This window comes from Dunckerocampus dactyliophorus, chromosome 2, assembly GCF_027744805.1.
Source record: "Dunckerocampus dactyliophorus isolate RoL2022-P2 chromosome 2, RoL_Ddac_1.1, whole genome shotgun sequence".
Classification (NCBI taxonomy): Eukaryota; Metazoa; Chordata; class Actinopteri; order Syngnathiformes; family Syngnathidae; genus Dunckerocampus; species Dunckerocampus dactyliophorus.
In genome coordinates, this window is record NC_072820.1 from 12,171,383 (window position 1) to 12,183,688 (window position 12,306).

General features: G+C 40.1%; 1 protein-coding gene across 1 annotated transcript; it reads left to right on the plus strand.

Annotated features, from left to right (window-relative positions):
• Nucleotides 1-1,434: 1,434 nt before the first annotated feature.
• Nucleotides 1,435-11,927, plus strand: pcyt1aa (phosphate cytidylyltransferase 1A, choline a). The gene is made up of 9 exons (XM_054767094.1): nucleotides 1,435-1,786; nucleotides 6,442-6,552; nucleotides 7,171-7,270; nucleotides 7,366-7,482; nucleotides 7,602-7,753; nucleotides 7,826-7,904; nucleotides 9,534-9,676; nucleotides 9,759-9,947; nucleotides 10,248-11,927. Exons 2-9 carry the CDS (start codon nucleotides 6,442-6,444, stop codon nucleotides 10,464-10,466), a joined length of 1,110 nt encoding a protein of 369 aa, XP_054623069.1. The 5' UTR covers nucleotides 1,435-1,786; the 3' UTR covers nucleotides 10,467-11,927.
• Nucleotides 11,928-12,306: the final 379 nt, after the last annotated feature.

The following is a 12,306-nucleotide window of genomic DNA, read 5'->3' on the forward strand; positions in this document are numbered from 1 at the left end:
TTCAAAATATTAAAAGTCCACCAAATATGGTGGGAAAATATAAGAAAACGTTAGCATAAACATAGTAGAGTAACATTCCAATATAAAATAAGGTAATAAATAAGATTACTGTAAATGAATAAAACTGAAAAACAAAAACAATCAACTAGTTTAAGGGCGACTGCGATGAGGAAGGGAGGTTGAAGGGAGAAGCCTGTCTCTCACACAAACTCACAGACGCGCTGTATAAGTCAGCCAATGAGATGAGAGCGTAGGCGGTGCCCCGATAATCAGCCAGTGAGAACGTGAAGCGCCAGAAGGCGTCACCAAGTGTACTCTGTTAGTCATGGAAAATGTTTCCCTCTCTCTGTCACGCGCCTATTCAAATCGAATTTCTGAACATGTACCGACGTGACGCTTTTCTTACGTAATAATACGATGCAACAACTTTACATAAATTCTTTACGTTCAGTGGAATTGACGTAAAAGGAGGTTTACGTTATGTGAGGTACTACTGTATTGTTATTTTTACGTTTTTTTTGTCCTCTAACTACTCCTTCATTTTTCAACCGATTCAAACCATTCAAGTATGAAATTGTTCAGCTCATTCATGAATAGTTAGCTATCTATTCAGATTTTTCATAAACATCCCAGATTTTCCACAATTCCACATTTTACAAGATTTTTTTCCCCATTGAAAATGAATCTCTCACTCCTAAGCTGCACATAGTGATGTGTCAATCGCGAACGAATCGGCTCTTAGAGCTCGATCTTCGAAATTAACAACAAGAGCCAGCTCGCGTCGTTGGGAGTCTAAAAACGTTGCAAGCTAACATTAGCATGTTAGCATTGTTAGCATGCTAACATTAACATAGAGGCATTTTAGCCATTTTCATAGAGACTTATCTTAGTGCTATCATGCTATCATTCATACGTTTTAAATTTTGGGTGGTTTCTTTCTGCTTCTCATTTCTTTTTTCCACCCTTCGTCCCTTCATTCAGCTCACGCATTTACATGCAATTTTTCCAGAAATTGTAGATCCTCTAGTTTCCCAATCATGTAGGCACTGTAACTGTAATAGTTCATCTCTCGATAGCAACATGCTATATATGACTCACATGTAGTCAAAACTACTACTACTAATGGCATTTTGTTCTTGTTATTATTAAGTTATCGTATTCTATAATTTCTATTGTTAACCTTAGTTTCATGGGGGGTGGGGCAATGAGTGGGTATGAATATTTACATATTTCTATTTTATATTTCTTAAAATATACAGAAGTAGTTTACCATCCCAATTGTTATAACAGAATGAACTAAGAATGTATTCATTATTTAAAGAAAAGGGTATTGGCGGCAGTCACTGTCCAGATAGTTACTCCAGGAGGGGGCAGCACCGCCCAGAACAAACCCGGAAATGCACTTCACATCAAATCACTTCCGTTTGGCAGCATGTTGCGTTTCTGTAGTTCCGTAGTTCTTGACCTGTCAGCGTTGTAGTACACTCTGTTACTGCTGACAAATTGTGTTACTCCTCTGGTATGTGCAGCGTTCCGACGGTAGCGCACAGCGAGCACCAGCAGGGCGTAGCACGCCTGGACTTGCTTAACGTCATAATAATCTTGTTGCTGGTATCCGCTAACTAGCTAGTTATCGTAGCAGCTGAAGTTAGCTAACAAGCCGACCAACTTGACAGCTAGCTTTGTGCTAGCAGTCGACTGTAGTTAGCAGCGTAGGCGAAAGCTAGCTTTGGACCAAGGGGCACCGAGAAGTCAGCTGCTGGAAAAGCAACACTTCGGACAAAAAGTGAGTAAACAGTAATGTTAACAAAACAAAGATAAATTAGCCGGGTTGTTAGCACGTTGTTTTGAAGAAAGTCACAGTCAACCAGTGTCACCAGTATCTTAATTCGCTGCTTTGTCACTGACTTCACCTGATTTTCACTTGGAGGACAGCCTTAAAATATATTAGACCAGGCAGATGCTAACTTTTGACAGAACCACCACTGTTTCTTTAACAGAATATGATTTACATACAATTGTGAGTACATTAAAAGTTCAGTTTTTGATTAAAGTGGAAGTTAAAAGAGGTCTTTCCTGTCGTCGTCAGCTGAATGAATATTGAGGACTTTATGGAAACGTTCTGTGTGCTTAATAATACAACAGCCTTTGTTTTTGTAATGGCCTATAGGGTGTGTGAGTGCTCAATGCCACCCGTTCAACAAAAGAGCACTGACTTAATTTTCTGATACTGTATTTCTTCATTGCAAACATGTTCTGAACCTGGAAAGTTGTGCAGTATTGATGTCAGCTTCTCTCCAAAAAAGGGGTAGGAAGAAGCAGAGCTTATTTAATCCTATACCTTCTACAAGTTACTGCTTGATTTAAGGAAGTGTCGGACTGCAGTGTTCCCTTTATTGCGGGGTATATGTTCCCAAAATAGCCTGCAATAAGTGGAATCCGTGAAGTAGCCAACTTAATTTTTTTTTTTTTACAATTATATATTTTTTAAGGCTGTAAAACCCCTCACCATACATTTTATACACTTTTCTCTTGTTTAAACACTCTCAAAAAAGTTCAAAACTTTGTTTGCATTTTAATGATCAACCTATGAAACAAGACACAAAAATGTTTAATTGACTCACGCGTATTTCACTCCTGTGATCGGGCTTTTTGGAGTGTTTTTGTATCCTGGTAAAAACATATTGCTGCATTACTCGTCCAGCTGCAGTCCTCTTCGGACCGAAGATTCATTTACAGTAGTCCGTAATGGCGTTGTACAGCCGCGTAACTTGTCCAGAAATTCAACTTTTTGTGTGATGGTTAGCGTCCTCCTCTGCCTTTTGGGCGCAGAACGTTTCGTCGAGCTTGTGGGTTTTGCCGGGCAGAAACTTGCAAACATACAAAGACTGCAAGCTAGCAAGCAAGCTAGCGATGACACAGTAGACACGGCAGGGCGGCATGAAGGAGATTGATTGACAATGGTCTATGACAGGGGTGTCCAAAGTACGGCCTGGGGGCCATTTGCGGCCCGCGGCTGTGATTTTATCGACCCGCCGCACAGTCTAAAAATGTAATTTAACAAGGAAACTTTAAAAAAAGAAACACCAACAGCAGCAGCAAAAAATGGGAAAATCAAGCAAAAGTCAAATATTAAGAGAAGAGTTGTAATCTAGCAAGGAAAAAAAGTCTGAATTTCTCAAGAATTATCATTTTTTTAGGTAATAGAATGAGTGAAAAATGTCATATTAGCAGCATGACTTTGAAATATTAAAGTTTTTTTTAAAAGTCAAAAACAATAAAGTTGCAATTTTTGGAAACTTAGGTTGGGGGAAAATTTATAACATGGGAATAAAGTCAAAATATCAGGAGAAAAGAAGTTGAAATATTTGGAAAACGATACAAAAAAAAAAACAACACCAGAAATTTTATCAGAGTAAAATCAAAATTTACAAGGAAAAAATCAATTTCTGAAAAATATTGAAAAAATATGAGAATAAAATCATTGCAGTAACAATGTTGAAATAAAGAAAAAAGACATTATTTTTTAAAAAGCTGTAAAGTTATAATTGCGAGAAGACAATTTACAAGAGGAAAGCTGAAATGAAACAGTTGGAAAATAAAAAAAAATCAGCAGAAATGGAAAAAACAGCTGTAATTTTACGGGAATAAAGTCAATCATATTTGAATGAAGAACAGAAGTGCCAATTTTACAAGAATAAACTCGTATTATTATAGAAAAAACGTCCTTTTTAGTAGCATTTCACCTATATTACAGATATATTGCAAAGGTGAAATGCAGTTTTTTCTTGAGCTACATATAGCTTCTTAGCATATCTCAATGTGTTTGTTTACAAAATATCAAAGTGGCCCTCGCTTCCTTTCATTGTTCAGTATGTGGCCCTCGCTGGAAAAAGTTTGGACACACCTGGTCAAAGACAACACGTGGTGCAGGCAGACGAGAAGAGGAAGAGAGAGACACTCCACTTCCCACAATGCAATTTTTATTAATTCTTTGAAGAAGCACAAAAAAATTCCGCAAAATAGCAAATCTACGAAAGGTAAACCGAGATAGACCGAGGGAACACTGTATTTTAATTGTACCGAACTACAGCAGTTTACAGTTAACACTAGTAATGTTGGGCAGTATCTTCCCAGAGATCAGAAATTATCTGAGAAAATAATATCAGAAAGCATGTGGTTGACAAGCTTTGTCACTCTTCTTTCCAACCATTGCAAAAGGAACCGGTATGATGACTCGTGCAGGCCTGCTGGCCCGTTTCGATCGACAGCGACAAGCTGAGCGTCTTAGTACGCCTGTCCCTGTCACTTGTAATTGTGTGCTCTTTTATAACCGGCACAGCTGCAAACTCCAGTCAAGAAGCACAGAGTGCTGAGTTCAAGAAGTCGAAGGTATCCAACTGGTTGGGTGTTTAAAAATAACAAATACACCCTTTAATAACCTGCTGTATTGTGTGTAGCATGGGTGGAATGGGGCCTTAGCAGGGAAACCTCTGTAGTAGGATGTACAGTGGATAATATATCTGTTGAAATAGTGTTAGTACAAGATTCATAAGTGTTTTGTTTTTCTTCGTCTCAATTCAGCCAGACAAGCAAGTCGATTCAGACATCCGTACGTTCATTTTTTTGCATCACTTATCCTGGAGTATCAACAGTATCTCATAAAAGTTAGTACACCTGTTGCATTACAGTATCTTCCCAAAGGACAATAACTATAGAAATGAAACTTGAATGTACATTCAAGTGGAGCGCTAATATAGCAGTACAGTCGTCCCTCGTCACTTTGAATTTTGTGGCTTCACGCTACCCTGGTTTTTCAAATATATTACTTAATAAATCATGCGGTTTTATGGTTGAATATGGCCTATTAGTCAAAATACATGCAAATTTAAGCAAATGTGTGTATCTGTTGTATTTTGCCGAAATAAAGCTTTTTTATGCATAAAAATGGCTAAATGAACTAATATAGAAATATAAGGCATTCAAAGATGTTGATGTAGTATTATATATACACTGGTCACTAGGTGTCAGTAATGTTCGGTGAGAGACACAATCACCAGACTTGATCACCGGAACAACAAGTTTTCATTGCAGGTTTGAATGATCTCACAACAGGCACAACAATCCCTCATAAAAACACGGGCTACTGTTGCATTTGTAACCCATGGCAAGCCGAAACTCAACTCTGAACCCCAGAGTTCACTTCCTGTCTGCCACTCACTCTGCTCCCCTAGGGAACACATTTATAGCAACACACACGAGTCTTATTTGTGTCTTAAATGGCTTATTTACTCTAACTGTGTCTACTACATTGCGTAATACGAGTGTAAAGGTGACTATAGTGGTGTTTTCATGTTAAATAATTTAAAAAACCCTATTTAGAAGGTTGTAAACAGGTTTTCTATGGTTTAACTACAAAAATGTTCAATTTATTAGTAAGGGATCCTATGTGGAAATTCACTTATCACTGTTGGTGTCTGGAACCAATTACCCGCCATAAATAAGGGCTTACTGCATAGCTTTATTATCCACTGAAAATGACTCCACAAACAGCCATTTCTGTCTAAATACTGTAGCTGTCAACACAAGTGCTTTTGTCTTGCTTTCAGTCAAGCATGGTGGTGGTAGCATCATGCTCGGGGGCGGCATGAGTGCTGCTAACACCGGGGAACGGCGGTGCATTCAGGGGAACATGAATTCCAATAATGTACTGGGACATTCTGAAGCAGAACATGATCGCCTTCTTTGGGAAACATTTTGGCCACAATTTGGACGCGTTCACTTGTGTTGCCAGATAATAATGGCTGTGTATTGACTTATTTTCAGAGGACAGTAAATCTATACTGCTATACACACTGTACACTGACTACTCCAAACTATAGCCAAGTTTAATGTCTATAGCATTGTCCTTCGAGAAGATATACAGTAATACAATTCTTGCTGAAGTGTGAGGGCTGTACTCAACATGCTGGAAAAACCTCAACATGCTTGAAACGGACCTAGAAAAAGACAGTTTTATCAAATGCAGCGTCTTGCTTGAAGCTGGTAGTGATCGATGAATGTGACAGTGTATGCAGACACGGGAGAGTCGGCTTTGTAACAAGGTCAGCTGAAGTCAATCAGCATCTAATATGGCCGCAGTGCCGCGGGCCATGTCACATGACTTGACATGTGACGTCAGCCGGACCTTACTCTCTTCTGGCTCTTTGGAAGTCGCGGCTGGACATGGTATCTCGGCGACTGAGAACAAGGCTGACACTGTGATGTCCCTGTGTGTGTGTGTGTGTGTGTGTGTGTGTGTGTGTGTGTGTGTGTGTGTGTGTGTGTGTGTGACCTCACTGTCGTTCACAGCTGCAGGCCGTCTGTATTGTATGACGAAATCTGCATTTCTGTTTCAGTCCGACCAGTTGTCACTGTCATTTGTCTTGACCTTTGACCTAGATGCAAAGCACCAGCGTGCCGGCGCTTGTGTCCCGAAAGAGGAAGCGGGACGTCTCCAATGTCGACAACGAGGTGGCAGAGAGGACTGGGAAAATCCCCAGATGCACTGTGGTGAGATGGCACTATCAGTATGCGCTCGTGCGTGCGTGTGTCACAGCCTGTCTGTATACTACACAACATCCATTGCGCAGTACATACAACAGTCGTGTTTCATAGTTGTGCATGATAAAAGATGAATTGATTATTAGCTGTGTCTATCCAAAGGTTTATTGTTTTTAATTTTGCAAATCAGGAAGCACTCACACTGGGCTGGACTTGGATGCTCCCCTTTCCCAGCTGGCTCACACTGACACGACTTTACAGCAGTCAAGCTTGAGCCCATTTACGTGTCCTATTACTTCAGAATACAAGATTATGTAGTACAGTATTACTGCAACTTTCCTGACTGTGCATCATTTCAGGTCTTTCTCTACTGTGCAAGTTATATTTATAAATATCGAGAGGATGGATTGCATTAACTGTATGATACGTACGCACATGTACTCATTCCCAGGCCCACCTCCAAGTGTGTACCATTTGGATCAGTACCGTCACATATGTCCAACTAATCAGACTTTAGGTGTCAGATGTGTCCACGCAGGGCACAGGCAACCTGGTGTGAGTGCGCCCTAAAAGATGTCATGTCTACTACAAAGAATAGGCTTGTTAATCAAAGCGTGGCTCCATTAGGGGTTGAAGCACCCTGCACCTTTCGCTGATGAGCTTGTGCCAGCTGATGATCAGCCGTACGAGAGAGTCAACATGGAGGAGGCCAAAGAGGGAACACATCGTGAGTCTATAACGCTTGTTATCACTGATCTCTTTTCCTTTCCATGGAAACAAAATAGGTCCTTGCTGGATAGTGTTTGTTGTTTTGTTTTTCAGCTGACAGGCCAGTGCGAGTGTATGCGGATGGCATCTTTGATGTTTTCCACTCAGGACACGCCAGGGCTCTTATGCAGGCGAAATGTCTTTTCCCAAATACACACCTCATAGTTGGAGGTAATTGAGAAACATTTTTTGATACAACTTTTGTATTGGATGATGTGGCGGTGTGGGCTGTGATTTTGCAATATGAAAGACAATTATTGATTGTGTTTATTCTTCCATCTTGTTCCAAGTGTGCAGTGATGACCTGACACACAAGTACAAGGGCTTCACAGTCATGAACGAAGACGAGCGCTACGATGCCATCCGACACTGTCGCTACGTTGACGAAGTGGTGCGGAACGCTCCCTGGACGCTAACGCCAGAGTTCCTCGCCAAACATCGCGTGAGTCAATGAAAAACCCTTAGAACCTTGTTGAACGTACACATGTTCTTCTGAACCTGCTGTGTTGACCAGATTGACTTTGTGGCCCATGATGACATCCCATACTCCTCAGCGGGCAGTGACGACGTGTACAAGCACATCAAGGAAGCAGGTAATCAAATCCTTGTGTTTTTTTTATGCTGTTACAATTGTTTTACTATTGGATTATTTTCTTGAACAACATTTGTGGTATGGTTCGTAACAGCAGGGGTGTCCAAAGTGCAGCACATTGCTGTTTTTTTATTGGCATATTGTTATAGTAAAGTTAAGCAAGACAAATTTAAAAAAAACAGCAAACATGGAAAAAAAAGCAGTAATTTTACGAGAATAAAGTCAAAATATTAGAAGAATAAAGTGATTCTATTAAGAGAAAAAAGTTGTAATCTTCAGGGGGAAAAATGTTGTACTTTTAAGTGAATAATCATCATGTGAGGGGGAAAAAAAACTTAATTTTAGAAGCATAAAGTTAGCATTTTAAGAAAATTTTTTTTTTTTAAAGTCAAACACTTTTTGGAAAATTAGGTTGTGGGAAAAAGTTAGAATACAGTCATCCCTCGTTTATCGTGGTTAATTGTTTCTGCGATAAGTGAATTTCCACAAAGATTCAGTATATTACAGCCCTGTAGACATTAAATAACACCCCTATAGTCACCTTTGTACTCGTATTACCTAATATACTGTACTAGACCTGATAAGCAGTAATAAGACATAATTGCTCATCGTTAGCTTTGGGAAAGTTACTTCTTGTTGTAGTATCTTCAACGTAATGTGGGTCGATTGCATGGCTACCATCCATCTTCACTATGATGTATGTCACTTGATTGGTATACAGGACAGCCAGTCTTGCATGAATCTGGCATAGATACACTCTTGACAATACTGGTAGCTTTGTTTACACCACATTGCGCAACACTTATGCGCAGACTATGCAATCCCTGAAGTAACACATGAGACGGCCACCACTTTAACCATATCAATATACCGAGCTAACTAAGAAGGACAAAGTAAGAAGCCAAAAACGTACCACTTCCACATGGAATGGGAGGAGAACTTTTTTCACTATGTCATGTCGGACTCTGCATCCATGGCTGACTCCATGCAGTGTTAAGGTAACTAATCTAAGGTAGTGTCTAATCAGTGCGACACTACTGACGCCTAGTGACCAGAATACTACGTATGACTTGTCTTTCAGTATTTTTGACTAGAAACAGTAATCGTTTATTCATTAATTTTTGAGAGTGATGTTTCAACCACGATGGGACGACTGGATTACTATAAGTCAAAATATTATGGGAATGAAATCCGAACTTTAGGAGAAAAAAAAATTCAGGATAATGTTCAAATATTTCCGAAAAACCCAGTAGAAATGGAAAAACGAGCAAAAAAACTGTAATATGAAGAGAAAAAGTTTATACTAATAACACACTTTGTCACCCATAACAGAAACCTGAGATGCAGGCTAGTGGCACAGGCATTCTTTCGTTTTTCAGTATGCAACCCTTGGTAGAAAAAGTTTGGACACCCCGATAGATTGTATGTTAAACAATGTAAACAACCATGCATTTCTAGTTTAATATGCTTTTCGATGGCACACAGCTTCTGTATTCAGTATTAAAACAGTCATTGTTGAGCCCAGTTGACACTGTTAGTTCATAGTGATTCTTTTTGCTCATGTCTATTATGCAGTTCTCCTCCACTTGTGCTAAGAAGCCTCCTTTTGAGCCTTTGTTGTGTTCAACAGGAATGTTTGCTCCCACCCAGCGGACTGAGGGCATCTCCACCTCTGACATCATCACACGCATCGTCCGTGATTATGACGTGTACGTCAGGCGCAACCTGCAGAGGGGCTACACGGCCAAGGAGCTCAACGTTAGCTTCATCAATGTAAGAAAACATGTCACATCAGATTTCACAGAGTGGCACAGTTGAAGCTTGACGCCTGTGTGCTCTCTCGCTCTCTTTCCAGGAGAAGAAGTACCACCTGCAGGAGCGTGTGGACAAGGTGAAGAGGAAGGTACGAGACGTGGAGGAGAAGAGCAAAGAATTTGTCCTCAAGGTGGAGGAGAAGAGCATCGACCTCATCCAGAAGTGGGAGGAGAAGTCCAGGGAGTTCATTGGCAACTTCCTGCAGATGTTTGGACCTGAGGGAGCACTGGTGAGGATGTCTTCTTGATGACCCAGCAAGAAAAACACATTAGATAGGAATGGGATGCAGCTGTCTTCTTTTTTCTTTCAGACTAAGTGTGACACCCTTAATATGTAGTATTCAACACTGGTCAGTAGGTGTCAGTAATGTTACTGTTTGGTAAGCAACACCAGACACAGAAAAATCATTCATCTCGGTTGGGTCTAGAACCAAGATCATTTGGTCCTCCTTCCTACCCGTTTTCAGTATAAATGTAGTATAGAATAGAGAATGACTACTATGTGTGTGTTTTTGTGTGTGTACCCATAGAAGCACATGCTGAAGGAGGGCAAAGGTCGCATGCTGCAGGCCATTAGCCCCCGCCAAAGCCCCAGCAGCAGCCCCGCCCGCGAGGAGCGCTCGCCCTCGCCCACCTTCCGTCTGCCCTTTTTCAACAAGACCTCCCCGCCCCCCTCGCCTCCGCCTCACCACAGCGGGACACGAGGCTACCTCGTCAGCGACGACGACGATGACGACGACGACAACTAAAGTAGCACGGCCAGCTCTGTTTTTGTTTTCTTTTGTCGTTTTTTTTTAAATTAAGCTGTCAAGTAGCTACGTTTTCCAGCGGAAAACGATCTTTTTTTGGTCAACATTTAGCACTTCACTGTCACATGACCGTCATACATCTATCTGTTTTGTGCACCCTGTAGTGTCAAAAGTTCTTTGCATCATTTCTTTGAGATTGAAAAGTATTGTAGGCTCTCGGGTTATTGGCAGGTGCACACTTTGTTTATGGAAGGTTAGTTTTAAAGGGATCGTTTGGTTTTTTTGACATGAAGTTGTATGACATCCCCTTCCCCCCGTTGCTGGGGCCATTTAAGTAAAGAGCTTGGCTTCATTAAAAAATATGCGTTCAAAAGAGTACTACATTTGTCACAAAAATGCCTCCTCAAAAAAATGCAGATGCACTACACTGCTGATGGAGATGTCACACAACTTCATGTCCAAAAAATCCGAACAATCGCTTTTAAGGAGCATGTGAACTGTTTTTTTCTTTAATGTTTTTGTAAGGGTGGCAGAGAGTTTCTTGCACAGTCAAATTTTAATGTTGCTCGTTGATACAGCTGTACAAACCGGCTTCCTGTTTCTCAACTCAAATTCATGTTTATTTTTGGAAAAAATGGGAAACTCTAAATGATGAAAGTGAGTCTGTGCATGTTACGTTGGTGTGTGCAAGGGATTTATTGCGCCATGCATGCTTGAAGCATCTTCTGTCAACATTCGTGTTAGCTGTTATGAGCATTTACATCTTTACTTTGTCTTTGTCATGTTTGTACAAAGAATGATCTTAGTTTTCCTCAGAATCAACATGAGCTTATTGTGTGCCTGTGAAGACTTCAGCAAAAGCAAAACTTGTCTGATGAGCAAAGACAATGTATTCCTATTTAGAACCACTCAACTCTCTCCCCTTTTAAAACAAATTATGCAAATTTAGCTCCACAGAATATGATCACTAAGAAGTAGAGCTTTAATTCCTCCATGAAACAATTTTGCTATCTCCTTCTAGTGTAAGTCTAGATAAGAACAAATATTTCCTGCCTCAGTTTGTGCACTAAAATAAGCTGTTGTCTAATAAGTGTTGTCTTGATAAGCTGCAGAGGAAAACTCCAATGTATGTTCATAATGTTAAGTACCCGTGCAGTGTTTTATCAGATCCAATGCTGCATTTAACATCTTTGTAAAGGCAGGTTTAGCTAATGATCAAATAAATGAACGCCGTATTTGGTGTTAATTTAATAATTTTCGGAAGTCGAAATGTGTTGTCAGCAACTGCAGTGGCCAGTTGTGTATCAGCCAGTCCCACAATACTAATGTAAATGTTTTAATTGCACGTGTTTTAATCATTTTGTCACTGTCTGGGGCCATTTTTGTGGTTGATTTGAAGCCCTACATGTAAGTTGGAAAGAGGATGATGGGTCAAAGGTATTAAATATGTTCGCCAAAGTATTATGTGCATTTCATTTTGTCCATGCAGCTTGGTTATCTTGCTTATCTTTTTTTCATGCTTCACACGATCGGTACATCAAGGATATAAACTTTAAAAGGTGTACTGTTGAGACCCCAGTGAGATAATACAGTACATTGTAATTAGAATTTTAATATAGCAAGCCTGTACAGAACGAAATGATTGTATTATTTATGTGAACGAACGTAATTTTTTTATGTAGTACGTTGATTAGTTATTAAAACTAATGTAACGAGTAGCCAATCAGAATTCCACAGTCAACTTTACAATGGACCACGTTGCCATGGATATTTAAACGTACCGTACTCACATGCCTCTACGGTGGCTGAAATAGCTGCAATATCTGCGTATTCAGTTTTT